Source organism: Phascolarctos cinereus, unplaced genomic scaffold (genome assembly GCF_003287225.1).
Source record: "Phascolarctos cinereus isolate Bilbo 61053 unplaced genomic scaffold, phaCin_HiC Scaffold_1;HRSCAF=81, whole genome shotgun sequence".
In the NCBI taxonomy this organism is placed as follows: domain Eukaryota; kingdom Metazoa; phylum Chordata; class Mammalia; order Diprotodontia; family Phascolarctidae; genus Phascolarctos; species Phascolarctos cinereus.
Genome location: NW_027555514.1, coordinates 275149160 through 275168082, shown reverse-complemented (window position 1 = coordinate 275168082; position 18923 = coordinate 275149160). Strand labels below are relative to the sequence as shown.

The 18923-nt window shown below is 45.8% G+C and overlaps 1 protein-coding gene across 1 annotated transcript; it reads left to right on the top strand.

The window, feature by feature from the left end:
- Positions 1-150: 150 nt before the first annotated feature.
- On the top strand, positions 151-18256 carry CKAP4 (cytoskeleton associated protein 4). Its single transcript, XM_078146978.1, has 2 exons — positions 151-1581; positions 15715-18256. Exons 1-2 carry the CDS (start codon positions 511-513, stop codon positions 17044-17046), a joined length of 2403 nt encoding a protein of 800 aa, XP_078003104.1. The 5' UTR covers positions 151-510; the 3' UTR covers positions 17047-18256.
- The last annotated feature ends 667 nt before the right edge of the window (positions 18257-18923 follow it).

Here is an 18923-nt window from a genome sequence, read left to right as displayed (position 1 = left end):
AAGGGAGGAGCGCAGGCGGGCCAGGAGGAGAGTGGAGGCGGGCGTGCCGGGGGGCGGGCGGGCCTCCGGGCAGGGGAGGGGTTGCCGGCTCCGGTTAGCGTGCGTGGCAGTCTCTCCCCACTCGGCAGGGGCGGGGCCGGCGGCTTCTCTCGCCCCCTCCTTCTTCCCTGCCCATCCTCCTTCCTCTTCTCTCTCTTCTCTCTCTCCCTCTCTCCGCGCACTCTCCCTCTCTCTCTCCTCTCTTCCTCTCGGCGGCGGCGTCCTCCTCCAGCGCGGCCAGGAGGTCCCCGTGCGCCTCGGTGCCCCCAGCGCCCCGGGAGGAAGGAGGGAGGAGGCGGCCAGGCGGGCGCACAGGCGGCCAGGCGGACCCGCGGACCCGCGGACCCGCGGACCGGCGGGTAGGCGGACGGGCGGGCGGACGGACAGGCAGGCGCGCTCGGGCTCCGGGCAGCGGCGGCTCCCCCCACTCATTCACCCACCCAACCACCCACTCCCGGCCCCGGCTCGGCCATGTCCTCGGCCAAGCAGCGAGGCTCCAAGGGCGGCCCCGGCTCGTCCGCCCCCTCCGAGAAGGGCGCCCACCCGGCGGGCGGCCCCGATGACGTGGCAAAGAGGCAGCAGCCGCCGCAGTCCGAGCAGCAGCCCAGGCAGCAGCAGCAGCAACCCAGGCAGTCCCCCCAGCCAGCCAAGCAGTCAGCCCAGCAGCAGAACCAGCAGCCCAAGCAGCAGCAGAATCAACCCAAACAGCAGCAGCAGAACCAACAACCCAAGCAGCAGCAGCAGAACCAGCAGCCCAAGCAGCAGCAGAATCAGCAGCAGAACCAGCAGCCCAAACAGCAGCAGAATCAACCCAAACAGCAGCAGCAGAACCAGCAGTCCAAGCAGCAGCAGAATCAGCAGCAGAACCAGCAGCCCAAACAGCAGCAGAATCAACCCAAACAGCAGCAGCAGAACCAGCAGTCCAAGCAGCAGCAGAATCAACCCAAACAGCAGCAGCAGCAGAACCAGCAGCCCAAGCAGCAGCAGAACCAGCAGCCCAAGCAGCAGCAGAACCAACAACCCAAACAGCAGCAGCAGAGCCAGCAGCAGAACCAACAACCCAAACAGCAGCAGAATCAACCCAAACAGCAGCAGAATCAACCCAAACAACAGCAGCAGCAGCAGCAGCAGCAGAACCAGCAGCCCAAACAGCAGCAGAATCAACCCAAACAGCAGCAGCAGCAGCAGCAGCAGAACCAACAGCCCAAACAGCAGCAGCAGCAGAACCAGCAGCCCAAGCAGCCCCCAAAACAGCAGCAGAACCAGCCGTCCCACCCCAAAGGCAGCAGAGGGGGAGGGGGAGGCGGAGGCGGTGGGAAATCCTCAGCGGCCTCCGCTGCCTCCTCCTCTTCCTCCTTCTTTGGCAAGCTGGCGAAGGTTCTCAACTTTCTCTTCTACCTCACCCTCATCGCTGGGGCCGGCTTCTCCGGCTGGTGCGTCCATAACGTTTTGGAGGAAGTCCATCAGATCCGGCTCCGGAATGAGGGCTTCACCAGGCAGAGAGAGGAGCTGGGCCAGGGCTTGCAAGGCGTCATGCACAAGGTAACGGCCCCTGTTCCTCCTTCCAAATAGGGCAGCGAGCCCGGCACGGCATCATCCATGTCCTCTTTCCTCTAAATCCCAAGTCAACAGTAGAGCTGACTTAGCGAGTTCCAGTTTGCCAGGGGGGCTCAGCAGCAGTGTGACCTTGGGGAAGTCATCTCACTTTCCTGGGCTTCTAAGGTACTACTCTCCAGCTCTATGACCTTATGAATTCTTTCTAAACCTCTCTACCTCAGTTCTCCTTTCTTTAAAACGAGGAGTTGGACTAGAATGCCTCTGACACCTCTTTCAGCTCCAGATCTATGATCTTAAGAAACTTTTTGGACCTGGGGCAAGCCATTTAATCTCTCTAGGTTTCAGTTGCCTTATCTGTAAAATGAGGAGGTTAGACCAGAAGGGCTCTGAGTACCCTTCCTGCTCTAGGGGGCAGTGGATGGAGTCAGCAAGACATGAGTTTAAATCTGGCATTAGATACTCACTGACTGTGTGACCCTGGGTAAATCACTTAAATCTGCCTCAGTTTCCTCAACTGTAGGATAGGGATAATAATAGTACGTACCTCCGAGGGTTGTTGTAAGGATCAAATGAGATGATATTTCTAAGATGCTTTGTAAACCTTAATTGTTGAGTCATTTTTTTCAGCTGTGTCTGACTCTTCATGACCCCATTTGGAGTTTTCTTGGCAGAGATACTGGAATGGTTTGCCATTTCCTTCATGTTCAGTTCATTTTACAGATGAGGAAGCTGAGGCAAATGGGTGAAGTGACTTGTCCAAGGTTACACAGCTAGTCAAACTCGGGAAGATGAGTCTTCTAGTGCTCTACCCACTGATAGTTGTTATCCTAAGCACGTGTATATGTTAAAACTCATTTGAGCTCCTCATTCTTTAGGTATTATTACCCTTATTTTACAGATTAGAAAACAACAAACATTTATTTAGATCCGTATGTGCCAGACATTATAGTAGGGGTTCAAAGACAAAGAGAATAGTCCCTGCCTTCATGGAGTTTACATTCTATCTGGGGAAACTGCATGGTGACAAAAACGGATACAAATCACATACAAAGAAAATGAAAGATAATGGAGGGCAACTGAGCAACTGGTACGTATCAGTTAATAGCAAAGTAATATAGGATGTAAATAACAGGTAATGGAGGGGGATGGGGAAGGGCCTCATGTAGCATGGGAGCTGAGCTTTGAAGAAGGCTCTAAGGAGTCTGAGAGAGGTAAGGAAAGGAGGGCGTTCCTGGTATAGGAAACAGCATGTGCCAAGGCATGGCTATAGGATGGAATGTAGTATGTGAGGAAGAGCACGTGGCCTACTTTGGCTGAATTGTAGAGTCTAGAAAGAGGAGTAATGTGTAATAAAAACCATTTTGAACAGTTTTGAATACCCTATAGAAAAGTTTGTATTTTATCCTAGAATAAGACCCCAGCCTTCTCTCTCCCTCTGTGAGCTGGGATGATTTGGTTTAAAACTGTGCTATAGGAATTTCTTTTTGGCACCAGTCTGGAGGACAGATTATAATTATGATATCTAACTTTTATGTAGTGCTTTAAAGTTTGCAAAAGTGATTTACAAATATTGGCTTATTTGATCTTCTCAGCAACCTTGGCCGGGGGGGGGGTGCGGCGGCTATTATTATCCCCATTTTACAGATGAGGAAGGTGAGGCAGCCACAGAGGTTAAGTGACTTGCTCAAAATCACACAGCTAGTAAGTGTCTGAGACCTGATTTGAGCTCAGGTCAGTTTTATCTGATTCCAGGCCCAGTGCACTATCCCCTGTGCCACAGAGAGAGAAAGGGAGTTGTCCATGGTCATATTGCTAATAAATGTGAGTGGTCTGAACTCTGTTCCTGACTCCTTTCCAATCCACCATGCCTGCTTGTTTCCAGGGTCTGCTTTAAAGAGTGAGCCAGAAGTTGGCATCTTTCTCTGTCTGGGAGTGTCCCTGATGCTGATCGGATCATCCTGGCCCTTTGGGGAAGGGGGGAGCTTGGGTTGGATGGGGATCCAGCCAAGTGGATGCTCTCTAGAGCCTCTTTGGGCAGCCCCAGGCTAGGGGGCAAGGGTACCCAATCTTCCCCCTCCAAATTGAGTCCCTCTTTGTCTTTGTTTAAACAGCAGGGGGAAAAATACATCTCCAAAAGGATTTCTCTGCCTTCCCCCAAGTATCGAATGGGGCTGCAGTAGTATTCTGTCAGCCGGAGGGTTGATTAGCAAAGGGAACCTGTCACAAAACATTAGCCTTGACCTGGAAGGAAACTCCCAGGCTCTTTGCACTGATTCTTCAATGCCTTGGAACAGCTGAGTCTGCAGAACAGCCCAGGAGGGCTGGGGAGAGGTGGCCCAGCTTGCCTTCAGCCCGGGCCCCACCCAAGCTGTCCCAGACAGAGTAGTAAGATGTTCTTGTCCAGTTCTTGTCCTCTCTTGGCATCCTAAATGTGCTTGGGGATCCAGGATTGGAAAGCTTATTGATCAAAAGCTGAAAGGAATCTCAGAGGCCATTTCGTCTAACTCCCTCGTTTTTGTATGGGGAAACTGAGGCTGGAGGAGGGATGTGACTTGGAAGGACCTCACAGACCATCTAGTCCAGTCTTTTCATTTTTCAGATGAGGAAACTGTGACCCAAGATTGATTTGCCCAAGGTTTCACAGATTGTAAATGTCGGAAGTATATTTGCACGTAGGTCCTTTGACTTTGTGGTCAGAGGGACCTCTTCCCTCACATAGGTTCTGAAAATTTAGAGCTGAGATAAACTATAGAGTTCTTCCAGTTCAGCCCTTTCATCCTTCATATAGATAAGAATAGTTCATTTATATAGTAAACCGTAAATAATGTTTATTATGAATAACATAATAAAATGACATGTTATTATAATATAATTAAGGGGATGTGCACTCAGGAAAATGAGTTTTCCTGACTCCAGGCCCAGCACTGTATCCACTTTGGCAAATCCGACCTCGGACACTTACAAGCTGGGTGACCCTGGGCAAGTCTTAACCTTGTTAGCCTCAGTTTCCTCATTTGTAAAATAAGCTGGAGAAGGAAAGGCAAACCGCTCCGGTATCTCTGCCAAGAAAACCCCAAATGGGGCAAGGAGAGTCAGACATAACTGAAAAATAACCAAACAACAACAATAAAAGTAGCAATATAATCAATAATACTTATTTTATTTTATACTCCATAGCTATTTCTAGATGTTTTAAGGTTTGCATAGAATGGAAGGAAGCTTTAAACTCCAATAGAAACCAAACTGTATATGAGGATCCCTGTAGGACTTAATTTTAAAAATGTAGTATTCCCTCTATTCTATTGTATTTTTATTTATTTTGTTAAATATTTCCCAATTACATTTTAATCTGGTTCCGGGCCTATGTATCCTGCAGGTGGCATGTTTGACACCTCTAATCTAGGTCAATCTTTTCACTTTACAGATGAGGAAACTGAGGCCCAAAGAGGTTAGGTTACTCTTCCAGTGTCATGCAGGCAGTATGAGCTGGAGCTGGGAAGGAAACCCCAGAGTGAGAGGTAGAGATGGGATTTGAATGACCCAAGGCTCTTTTCACCACACCGAAGAGAGGTGTGTTCAGCCCATTAAGCTTTTCCAGCTTGAATAGCATGCTGATATACACTTCACCTTAGGGAGATGGTGAATCCAGAGAGATGATAGCAGTGGCTAGAGAGCCAGTCTCAGAGGAAATCTGGGTTGAAGACCTGCCTCTGATAGATGCTTGCTGTGCATCCCTGGGGAATCTCCAGACCCAAGGTGCCTATCTGCATCTGAGGAGGAGGAGAAAGGCAGGTCCATATTTTGGATATCCATAGAAATAAACCTCCCACCCTCTAGGAAGCTGATTTGCCTCTCCACCCCTTTTGCTCTGTCCTGACATGAAGCCAGCCTTCAGTGATCTACTTTGCTCCTCCCCTTCCCCTACACTAAATCCATTGTTAAGTGAGTTCCTTGTGAGACCCACAGCAAAAATCCCACCAGCTCCTTTTTGCTGCCTCCTCCCCCTACTTGACAGCTTCCAGTGAATCTGACCAAAGAGCTCCCAGTGATTTACAGGCAGTGCTGCTCTGCCCGTTCAGAGCGTTGAATGACTAACAAAATGAAGAACATAGTTGGAACCTATCGCTAGCTCCCGCTCTTTCCTTGGCTCTCGGGAATTTGTAGTGTCCCTGGGGATGCTAGATCTATACTGAGAAAGGTGGTAAATAACACTGTGAGGGGAGGAGATGTGTGACTAATTGGCACCTAGGACTGTTGCCAGGCACATTTTGGCATAGGGAATTCCCAATGTTCAACTCCCTGTTCTAATGCAGATAGGCAAGATTTTAACTTGTGGCAGCTAGGTGGTGCCCTAGTGGATAGAGTGACTCATCTTCCTGAGTTCAAATCTGGCCTCAGACCACAGGTGAGTCATTTAACCCTATTTACCTCAGTTTCCTCATCTGTAAAATGAGTAAAGATACTGGAGCAGTTTGCCATTTCCTTCTCCAGCTCATTTTTTACAGATGAGGAAACTGAGGTAAATTCACAGGATCATAGATTTTAGAACTGGAAGGGACCTTAGAGTTCTAAGCTGCTTATTTTACAGATGAGGAAACTGAGCCCCAGGAAGGGGAAGGGACTGGCCCCAGGGCCACATAACTAAACCCCGAGCCCAGTGCTCCATGCGTTATTCTACACTTCCTCACTACTAATGCTGGCTTTGCTGTTTTCATGGCTCTGGGGTGTCATAGACACGGGCATCCCCTCCACTGGTGTAAATCACAGCCCCATCCTTTCCTTCTCGTCCAGAGTTCTCTAGTAGAATTGCCTAGATTGCTTCCAAATTCCCTTTCAAGAAGTCCTTGAATTGTGATTCAGTGATCATTCTTTACTCCTTTCATTAACGTCGGATGCCCCTGCCCCCTGGCCCCCTCAGCCTTCGGAAGTCCCTTTTCCTGAGTTAGCTCAGTCTGGCAACAAAGCGATTATCTCGTCCACTGATCTCACTGTGCCCTAACACCAACATTTTGTTCCCTCCTGATGGCCCCATGTGCTGAGTGCAGACAGATTTCTTTACCTTGGCTTATGTTATCCTTTCCTAGACCATCTTCTCCCATCCCTTTTCCTTCTATTCTTTAAAACCAACTCGGGAGGCAGCATTTACAGCGGCTAGAGTACTGGACTCGGAGGCAGGAAGAGCTGGGTTGGAATCCCACATCTGGCCCTCACTGTGCTAAGTCATCCAATCTCTCAGTTTTTCCTTCTGTAGAATGGATATTATAGTAATAGTGAGCATTTATGCACAACACTTTAAGGTTTGCAAAACACTTTACAGATAGTCTCCTTTGGTTCTCGTGACAGCCCTGTGAAATGGGTGCCATTATTATTATTCCCATTTTACAGATGAGGAAACTGAGGCACGGCAAGGTTAAGTGACTTGCCCAGGGTCGCACAGTTAGTAAGTGTCTGAGGTAGGATTTAACTCAGGTCCTTCTGACTCTATGTCCAATGTTTTGCCCATTGTACCACCTAACTGCCATCCCTACCTATAATGCCTACATCCTGGGGTGGTTGAGGGGTTCAAAGGCAATAATATAGGTTACTTAAGAGCTCTCCAAACATTAGCTATCATTAGCCTGGACCTCTTCTTAGTGGCCCTCTCAGCTAGTGAGACTGGTAGGCTCAGTTGGATGGCCTCTTCTCAGGAATGTTGGGGAAGGGATTAGTGGCCAAGGAAGGACTGGGCTAGATGATGCCTGAGTTTCCTTCTGGTGTTGAGATTCTGTGGTCTTCCTGCCCTGTTCATACCATTCCATGATCATAGGAGCATGCATCCAGAGCTGAAAGGCAACTCCTTCATTTGACGGGTGGGGAAACTGAGTTCCAGGCAGGTAAGCTTCTACCCCAAGATCACACAAAGTTTTTTTAAAATTTCTATTATTTTTTAAATAATATTTTTTTTCCTAGTTATATGTAAGGATAATTTTTAACATTCATTTTTAAAAAATTTGAGTTCCAAATTTTTTTCTCTCCCTCTTCCCTCCCTGAGATGGTAAGCAATTTGATATAGGTTGTATGTGTTCAGTCATGTAAAACATATTCCCATATTGGTCATGTTGGATCTCACAAGTCTTAAGCATCAGAGGAGAATTTGAACCCAGGTTCTTTGACTCCAGAGCCAGGTTCTTTCCACCATATCACATAGCCTTCTCGTTTTTCATTGAAATCCTACTCATCTCTTAAAGCCCAGCTCATTTGCCATCTCCTCCATGAAGCCTTCTCTAATCATCCTTCACCTTTCACCCACACCTTTCCATATTCAGCGATCTCTTCTCCCTGAGCACCCCCCTCCAGCCTCAAGTCCTGCTGGGGTATTTTGTATATCATTTAGCTATTATGTATTGGTTATTTGTGCCCTGCAGGGACCCTGTTTTGTCTTTTAACTTTGTATCTCCAATGACACCTTGCATAGTATTCTGTACATAATAGGTAGATAGGTGGATGGATAGGTAGATAGAGACATGGGTGGATAGGTAGATTGGATGGATGGATGGATGGACGGACGGACAAATGGACAGGTGGATGGATGGATAGAGGTAGATAGTTGATAGAGAAGTAGATGGATAGATGGATAGATGGATGGAGAAGTAGATGGATGGATGCAGGGATAGATAGAGAGGTGGATGGATGAATAGACAAATGAATAGAGAGGTAGATGGATGGATGGGTAGATGGATAGATAAATGGATACAAAGGTAGATAGATAGATAGATGGATGAATAGAGAAAGCATTAACTACTTGCTTATGCCAGAGAGCTTGCTAAGCCCTAATGCAAGCAAGCAAATCATTGTTGTCAGGGAGCTTACATTCTAATGGGGGAAGACACACATAAAGGAAGACTGTACAGGGAGAGCTGTACTCTAGGTGGGGAGATAGTCAGGAAAGGGTGTGGAGGTCTACTTTCCAGCAAGATGAGGCAAAAGCTCCCCTATCCGAGCAGGAGCCCCAGGGACGGGGGCCAAGGTTGAGGGAGGGGGAAGATGAGTTTGATGGCGAGTAGTACAGGCAAGGAGGGGAGGAGATGGCCAGGGAGTGGAATTAGAGGCCTGGCAAGGGAAAGAAGACCGAGTTACTTAGTAAATGTCTACTTGAATTTAAGTGATGTTGATTTAGCCCAGAATTTCCCAGGGAGGGAGGTACCCAGATGAATAATAATGGTAATGATAATACTGTAACAGTATCTAGTTCAAGGCCTTCATTTGATAGATGCAGAAGCTGAGACACAAAAGGGAAGTGATTTACCTGAAATGATATGTCATGGCAGATTTAGGGTTCCAACCCAGGCTGGTCTTCTGATTGAAATCCAGTGCTCTGCTCTCTTCCAGACTCTGCCTGGGTGGGATTGGTGCTACTCTCTTTCCTCTCAAGGGTTTGGAGCGATGATAAACATTATAGATTAAGAGCTGGAAAGGGTCCTAGGGACTAAGTCTAACTGTGCCAATTTATACAGTTGAGGAAACTGAGGCCCAAAGACCTTATACCTCAAATCATGTAACTTGTAAATGGCAGAAGAAGAATTTGAATTTTGGACATGGGATCACAGACTTCTAACTGGAAGGTAGTTACCTGGGATAACAAAGTTAAGAACCCCTGTGTTAGGGGATTAGACCCTGTTTCAGGGCCAAGGCTAGACCCCAGGTCTGACCATTTCGCTTTCTGTCTGTTATCTCCCTCCAGTGCCTAGGAGTGTGTGTTACCTATATTAGGTACTTAATAAATGCTGGTTGAATGAATGGATGGGGTGGGAGAAGGAACACTACTTTGGTAGCCTCCTGGTGCCCTCGGGACCAGCCCAGGACTAGGCTAGCTTCAGGGAATCCAGCCAGTTACACAGCTGTTTGACATGGAGCATTTAGCTGCCAGGGATGTTTCCTGTTCTGCTCTGACTCCCAGCCCCCTGAGGCTAAAAATAGCCCCAGTGCCCCCCTCAACAGCGGACATTCCAGCCTTGAAATAAAGGGAAGCCCTGATGGAGCTCAGAGCAGCTTCAGATCTGGCTATGGCTGAGGTGGAGGCTCTTGTATAGCCAGAATGTTGGGGACATTTGAAATCACAGGCGCTTTGAGGTGGAGGGGCCAGTGAAGAGCCCACAGACGCCACCTGGTGTTGTCAATGTCCTTCCTTCACTGCGATGCTCAGGACATAACTTAGTTCTTCAGATATGCTCTGATTGTATCTACAGATCCAGGTTCTAGATGGGGATTTCTCATTTGGCTCAGTATGTAAAATGGAAGGTCATCAGGGGGATCAGGAGGTCAGTGAGAAGCCACTGTTCTGTCCATTAACAGAAGCAAACATGCCTCTAGTGTTGGGTACTAGGAAATAGAATTAATTTAGACTTTGTGGTTTTTTTGGAAAGAGCATTGGATTTTCAATCAGAAGAACCTTGGTTTTCTTTCTTTCTCTCCCCCTCCCTTTGGCAATCGGGGTTAAGTGATTTATCCAGGGTCATACAGCTAGTAAGTGTCTGAGGCCAGAGAACCTTGGTTTTCAACTTTTGCTCTGACATTAGCTATGGATGTGATTCTGAGCTGGTCATCTTTAAACCTCATCTGTAAAATGGGCATTATAATACTTAGCATATGAGGCAGTTAGGTGGCACCATAGTGCAAAGAGTGCCAGTCCTGGAGTCAGGAAGACCCATCTTCCTGAATTTAAATATGGCCTCAGATACTTAATAGCTGTGTGACCCTGGGCAAGTCACTTATCCCAGTTTGTCTCCATTTCTTATTTGCAAAATGAGCTGGAGAAGGAAATGACAAACCACTCCATTATCTTTGCCAAGAAAACCTCAAATGGGATCACAGAGTCAGAAATAACTGAAATGACTCAGTGGCCAATAACAATTATGAGAAAAAAATTATCAAAATGTGAGTTAGAATAAAAATAGGGGGTAGTCCCTACCTTAAGGAGTTTATATCCTAAGTTGGTGCATAAGACACATAACATCTGAGTTTGGAGAGGGGGATGTTTCTGACCATCCATTGCTTAGCACAGTGCCTGGCATTTTAATAAATGTTTATTGATTAATTGATGATACCAAGGAGGAGTCTTCCTTCAGAGCCACTTTCTGCACGAGACCCTTTGGGGAGATAGTGGCAGTATAGTGGAAAGAACACTGAATTTGGAGTCAGAAGACTTGGGTTTGAATCTCCCTTCTGCCTTTCACTCTCACTGTTAAACTCTCTTCAGTTTCCTCATCTGTAAGATGAAGGGGTTGGACTTGCCACCTCTTCCAGCATCAGATCTATGACCCTAGGATTGCCTCTGGGCTTCAATTTCCTCATCTGTAAAATAAGAGGGTTGCACTAAATGACTTCTAAGGGCCCTTCTAGCTCTAAAGGGTATGATGCTATGAACCCTGTGAGGTTAGAACTACAGGAATTGTCCTTATGTTGTATACACACACACACACACACACTCTACAATTTCCAGAGTGTTTCCCTGACAATCATCCCCATTTTACGGATGAGAAAACCGAGGCTGAAAGAGACTAAGTGGCCCATGATCGCTCCTGATAAATGTCAAAGACTGAATTTAAATTCAGGTTTTTCTGACTTAAAATCCAGAACTCTATGTACTATATATCATACACCCTCTTCTCTTTTACAGAGTGAGAAACTGAGGCTGAGACAGGGGAGGTGACTTGTTCATTATCACATAGGTAGTAAGTAATAGGCTCAATATTTAAGCCCAGGTCATAGGATCGTAGACTTAGAACTGCAAAGGGCTCAACCTCTCCCTTCCCCTCATTTTACTGATTGAGGAAACTGAGTCTGAGAATGATGAAGTGACTTGCCTAAGGTCACACAGCGAGTAAGTGTCAAAAACTGAATTCAAACAGGCCCATGGATTACAAATACAGTCCTTTTTCAATATCATCACCCTATTTCTCCATATGGTTCAATATTTAGGCAATCTATTAATGCTCTCACAACTTAATAATAGTAATTTATCTTTGGCCTACGAGGATATGCCCTTAACTGCCCTCCATCTCCCATTGGGAAGGCCCACGGTTACTGAGAGCTTGTAGTAGGGACACTCTGGCCCTGATCCCTCCATCCCTTCTGAGACCTGAGAGCTCGTCTCATTCAACCCCCTTGTTTTACGGATGAGAAAATCAAGGCCCATTCCAAGAAATTGTCTTGGTCCAGGTTACATAGGTAGCTTAGCCCAGGATTTGAACTCAGGCTGCCTGACTCCAAAACTGCCATTCTGTCCACTCCACCATAGTATTCCTTAAAATATATATATATCACTAACTTTTGTTCTTATATCACGCTCGCTTCCCAATATAGCTCTCCTCCCCCTCTTGGTGCTCTCAGACAGTTATTCCTTATGAAGCAAAATTAAAAAAAACATTTCAGTAAAACTAACCAACATATGGGAAAAGTCTGACATTAAATAGAGTATTCCATACCCAGAGTTCCCTACCTGTGCAAAAAAAGGGAAGAAGGCTCATTTTCATATTTCTTCTTTGGAGTCGTGATGTTTTAATTAACTGAATTAACCAGGCATTATGAGTGGTAGGAACATACCCAAGATTTGAACCCAGGTCATGAGATCGTAAATTTAGAGATGAAAGGGACCTTAAGTGTGTTAAGCTGATCTAACCACCTGACCATGAGTAGCTTCAACCAGAGGATTTTTTTGTTTATACTTTTTCTTCCTCCCCCTCCCCCCCATATCAGTCAAGTTCGGGGACCAAGCATGAACTTGAAGTCAGACATCGTTAGCTCTGATGTGGCTTAGCAATGTCTGAGTTATTATAGGCCCAATGTATGAACGTAGGAGATGGGAAAAGGGGAAGAGAGAACGTAGGGTATCATTAACAGTTGTCTCGGATGCTGTGAGGTTATACATCTCAAGCGGAGGCTGAGTATAAGGGTAGTGAGAGACCAGAAGTCCTGGCTTCTTATCCTGACTCTGCTGCTAGCTAGCACTGTGACCACTGGGTTGCCATTTCCTCATGGAATAATAAAAATAGCTCTTTATATGACATTTTGGGATAGCTAGGTAGTGCGGTGGATAGAGTACCAGGCCTAGGAGTCAGCAAGATTCATCTTCTTGAGTTCAAATCCAGCCTCAGACATTTACCAGCAGTGTGACCCTGGGCAACTCATTCAACCCTGTTTGCTTCAGTTTCCTCATCTGTTAAATGATGAAGGAAATGGCAAACTGCTCCAGTAGCTTTGTTAAGAAAATCCCAAATGGGGTCGTGAAGAGTCAGACATGTGTGAAAATGAATCAACAGCATGACATTTTACAGTTTTCAAAGCATTTTCTATCCATTATCTTATTTGATTCTCACAACAATCGTGTATAGTTGGTTCTATGGGTATTCCCATTTTACTGATGAGGACATTGAAGCACCATCACTCGCCTGAGATCATACAGCTAGTACACAGCGTAGTTGGGATTCAAGAGTGTGGAATGGAAAGGCCCTCACAGTCTAACCTGAGCAGGATGCGAAGTCCCTTTTGACATTCTCGTTATGTAGTCATCTAGCCATGTCTTCCAGACTGCTCTAGCCCAAGAGTGCTGTCAGGAAATGTCTCTGCAACCTCTACCCATCCATTCCATGTGTTGCCCTGTAGGACCAAGCAGAACTACGCTAATCATTCCTTGTCCCTGAAATTCTCTTTCGATATTTGAAGACTTGACATTGTGTCCCCTTACCTCCCAGATTTTCTTTTCTACAGGGTAAATACCCTTATTTCCTTCAACTGATCTTATACAACATGATGCAGAGGCCCTTCTAAATCCTGGTTGCCCCTCTTTGGACGTTGCTCAGTTTATCAAAGTCCTTTCTACAATGTGGGGCCCATAACCAAGGATGTGATGGTAAATGTTTAACAACTGATTTTCCAAGAAAAAAAATGTATGTGTAACACACGTTTAAGTTTTATTATTAAGGAAAATGCAATCACTTTCTTAAGTGAAATCATCAGTGGTTTCTAAAGTGAATGTCCATTTCTAAAGCGATGCCTGGATTTTCTTAAGTCCCAGGGGTGGGGAATCTGCAGCCTCAAGGCCCCATGTGGCTTCCTAGGTTCTTGGGTGTGACTTTTTGACTGAGTCCAAGTTTTACAGACCAAATCCTTTTATTAAGGGGTTTTATTCTGTGAAGTTTGGATTTAGTCAAAGGGCCCCACTTGAGGACCTAGAGGGCCACATGTGGCCTTGAGGCTGCATGTTCCCCACCCCTGGTCTCAACAATCCACCAGACAATGAATCAAACTTTGATTTAGAGCATTTGCTGATTTCTGAAATCTGGACTCTGATGACTCTGGAGGAGAGAGAGTGAGGCAGATGGCTGTGCAGCTCTGCCTCATTTAAATCCAATTCACGTACAAGTCAAGCCATCCCCCTCCTGATGTCATCTGTCAAAATGAAGGATAAACAACAAATGCTGTCTCTGAATATTTCTAGTTGGTTCAGGTTCCATCTGAGCTCCAGCGCACCCATACCTATAGTACGGCATGCAATACATCATGTCCCCCAAAGTCTTCATGCGGTTTTATGCTGTTAGCTTAAAAACTGTTATTTAAGCTAATAGCCTAAACTGCACTGACTTTTGGGACATCGGTACTTTAGTAGCAATCTTAGGGCACAGTACAGTGGACGTACTGTCTCCCTAGTCTTGGATATTGGGCATCGATGATCTCATTGGATTTTTTTTGGCTGCCTGGTTGTGTTAATTCCCTTGAGTGTGGAGTCAACTAAAATCCTCAGGTCTTTTTTTTTAAATGTTAACTGCTATCTGGTCATACCTTGCCAATCTTGTATGTATAAAGATGATTCTTTGAACCAAAGTGTAGGACTTTACATTTATCTCTTAACAGAGATAGATAATTTCACCTTATTGGGTTGGAGGGTAGTGTGTTATGTAGTGGATAGAGAGCTAGGAAGACCTGTGTTTGATACATTGGCCGCATGGACAGGTGCTTCTGATTTACCTTAGGCAAATCTCCCCAGACTATAAGTTACCAAGAAGGTACTGACATGCATTAGTGGAGGGAGTTTTCCTCACCTGGAGTTCTCTGTACCCATGACACTTAAGGTCCCATCCCTATCCCTATCCATCTAGGTTCATTTGAGCTAGTCTAGACCAGGGCTTCTTAAACGTTTTCCACTCGTGACCCCTTCCATGCTTCTTTAACTGTTTTAGAAGTTTAAGAAACGCTGGTCTAGACCTTTTTGGATCCAGACTTGGTCATCCATTCTCTCTCTAGCCTTCCCAGCTTTGTGTCATCTCCAGATTTGATAAGTATGCCAGCCTGTATCTAAACTTCTGATCAAATACATTAGCCATCACAGACCCCGTAGAATGCTCTATTAACAGATAATTCCTTCGAAGTTGACATTGGGCTATTAATGGCTACTGTTTGGATCTGGTCTTTGGAGCTTCTTGGCCAGCAGGAGAGACTGTGAAATGCTTCACAGAAATCTACATAGAGAATCGCCATAGTATTGGTCGCTATAGATCTAACTAGCTGATCATTTCCTTATTCAGAAACCTTTAGTGCAAGTGTCCTCAACCTGGGGTTTGTGAACTTTTTGAAAAATATATTTTGATCCCCTTATCACAATTTAATTGGTTTCCTTTGTAATTCTATGGATTTTATGCATCCAAAAACATGATTCTGGGAAGGAGTCCATAGGCTTCATGGGACTGACTGCTCAAGGAATCCATGACACACACAGAAGTTAAGGGTCCCTGCTTTAGTCATTCTCTGTTAGGTGTTTAATTAGTGCTTGAATTAGGACTATAATCTAGGCTTAGAACTGATTCTAGAACCAGTTCTCTCTGCTATGTTGCTAGGGACATGGGGAGAGGCGGGGTATGTATCTTTGCTATGTCACTAATGACAAATTTCATTACATAGTTATGTGTCTTAACCTATTTTCATAGGGCCCGAGACCAACCTACCCCGTCCTGGATCCTAGCACATCTAGTTGATTGGTCAAAAGCCAATGTAGATGCGATGTTACCAGGTGGCTGTGGATGTAAATTCCCCTCGTTCAATTCCATCTGCTTCTTTCGGGGATTAACATCTGGCTTCTTCTTTTAGGTGCAATCTCTACAGTCTACATTTGTGAGTTTTGAGTCCATCTTGAAAAACTCCCAACATAAGCAAGAACTGACAGAGAAAGCAATCAAACAGGGGGAGAACGAGATCAATCGTATCAGTGAAGTGCTGCAAAAGTTGCAGAATGAGATCCTGAAGGACCTTTCGGATGGCATCCACGTGGTCAAGGATGCCAGGGAGAAGGATTTCAACTCCCTGGAGCACACTGTGGAAGAGAGACTCACGGAGCTTACCAAGTCCATCAATGAGAACATCGCCATATTCACTGACGTCCAGAAGAGGAGCCAGAAGGAAATCAACGAGGTGAAAGCCAAGATCTCTTCGCTGGAGGAGACAGATTGGTACAAAGATGACCTGAAGGCATTGAGGGATGTGGTGGATGGACTTCAGACCTCGGTGAAATCTAGAGAAAAGGATATTGAATCCTTGAAAAATTCCCTGGAGACCATGGAGTCTGATGTCTATACCGAAGTCAAAGAATTGGTGAGCTTGAAACAGGAGCAAGAAAAGTTCAAGGAAGCTGCTGACAATGAACATCTGACATTGCAATCCCTGAGGGAGAAGATCCTTCAGGCTGAGGCTTCCTTGTCCCATCTCCCCAACGAGATAAAGAGATTGGAAGAAGACGTGCGCCAGGTCAAAGCAAACTCCAACCAACAAGAAGAGAATGACATTTTCAAGAACACAGATGCCTTAGACTCTCTTCAGAGGAGGAGTGATGATTTTGATTCCAGGTTTGAGCGCCTGGAAGGCAGCCTGCAGGCCATCCAGACAGCATCTTCTCAGCAGATGGAAACTCTGAAATCCCTTCTTTCCAAGAATGAAGAACATGAGCACCAGCTGGCCACCCTCCAGGAGCACCTCCAAGGCATCGTGGCTTCCCATGGTTTACTGGATGAGGATAAAGATGACCTCAAGAGTACCGTGAGAAGCCTGGGAGAGTCTCAGCTCTCCCTATTCAATGACGTGGAGGAATTGAAGAGAAGCATAAGCGAGCTCCCCAGTGCCGTGGACTCTCTCGAGAAGGTGCAGAAACAGGTCCACACTCTGCTTGAAAATGCCCAGGGGGACACTGCTCTCCCTCCTGACTATCTAGAAAAAATGGCATCTGTCGATGACTTAAAATCCTCCTTAAGCCAACTGGAATCAGACCTAAAAATGGTTAGGACTGCTGTGGACAGTCTGGTCGCCTACTCAGTGAAAATTGAAACCAATGAGAATAATTTAGAATCCACAAAAAGTTTATTGGACGACCTGAGGAGTGATCTGGATCGACTGTTTGTGAAAGTTGAGAAAATTCATGAAAAAGTCTAACCAAGTTATCGATGCTGGTGTGGAATTTCAAAGTCGTCTCTCCCCATCCCTTTTCTCATGGCCAAAAAAAAAAATTCTTCCCTCTTTATAATGAGCAATATACACTCATGGAAGCCTGGGCATTCTCCGATGCCCCCTTGCCTACCCAGTTAATTTATTTGCCATTGTTAGGCTATGCCTGTGAAAACAGGGCTATGGTTGCTTCATTATTTTGTATTGACTTTCAGCTTTCTCCCTGAAGGGCCCCCATCTTCAGGAATCTGAGGTTCCTTCTAAAAAGATGTTTCGAACATCACAGAAGGGCGAGAATGATTTCAGGTGACAATAAACAGGAACAGACTAGCATTATTAGCCTCCAAGGGCCACCTTGGCCACCATTTTTTTACTCAAGTAATGAAAAAGAATGCTAATTAAAATTGTCCTTAAGGAAAATAAATTTGTTTTTTTGGTTTTTTGATGGGAGGGGGGAGGGCCCAAGTTTTCCATGAGATGTCAGTCGCTTAAAGTCTTCCACTTTTAAACTGGCTGGAAACCAGAAACATCAGCACAATTTAGGGGAAAAAAAATATACCAATTCCTAGTTTTTTTTTTAAAACTACTTTACCATAGTCCCTCCCATAGGTGCTTTCTTATAGTTTCTCTTTCATCCGTATTCTTCCCACCCCCATTCTATACATCTTCTAGTGATATCCAAGGTAACTATGCAAGACTCAGAAGGCTCTGATTGCCAAGACGGGGCCTCCACACTGAGTAATCCTGAGCCCATCTGTGCCAAATCTTCCGGTTGGGTCATCAGATAACTCTTAGACTTAGCAGCCCAGAACAGGGGTCTGATATATTCTTGAATCATATCCCAGGAGCAGCACAGCGGAATGGGGCGTCCCCTCAGGTATGCAGACCAAATGTCTATAACCTATTTTTTTTAAAAGTTTTTTTTAAAAAAGTGATACTCATGGGGATCTGCTAACAGTAGATCCCCGTCTGTCAGTGGAAAAACAAAAAGTATGCACTGCATTTCATGTCATTGTTTGCTCTGTCCCGTCCCCGAGCTGCCCTGTTCCTGATGGTCTGTCCTGTCCTGTCCTTTAAAGCCATTTTGTTTTTCCTCCATTTGGAGTAATTTCAGACGTTCGTTTAGTTGACTGTGAAATGAACTGTATGGCTTCTTTACAGTATTTTTAATTCTTAATAAACACTTTGGAGCTTTGTACTTATGGCTGTGGTAGGAGTTGTTATTTGCTTGAGGAGCAGGCTTTGATGGTGTGGCCAAAAGCAATTTTTGCCTCTCAGCGATCAGCAGCTCAAGGTAGAGGTGGAGATACTTGGAAGGACCATTAGTCCACTGGGTATTCAGCCACTTAACGTGGGACATCTGAGATCCTGCCACTTATTTGTTCTTTTCCTCCTCGGAGAGGAAGCGTGGTTTTCTGCATAGAGAGCTGGTCTTAAACCCAGGAGGATTTGGGATCAGAAGAGATACTTGGAAAGCCCTTAGAACAGGGCCTGAAACATAGTAGATGCTTAAAAACAATGCTTCTTCCCTCCCCTCCCCTCCTTTCCCTCCCTCCCTTCCTTCCCTCCCTTCCTTCCCTTCCCTTCCCTTCCCTTCCCCTCCCTCCCCTCCCTCCCTCCCTCCCCTCCCCTCCCCTCCCCTCCCTCTCCCCTCCCTCCCCTCCCCTTCCCTTCCCTTCCCCTTCCCTTCCCTGTTGTCTTCCAAGTCTCATTTCTGACACGTGCCTGATCCTGGCTAAGTCAACTTTAACCTCTCAATGTCCCAGATATGTAGGACAGGGGGGTTTAAATTGGCTTCTGTGAACTGTTTCCAACTGTAACACTTCGATAATTGTTGATGAGTCATTTCAGTCATGTCCAGGTCT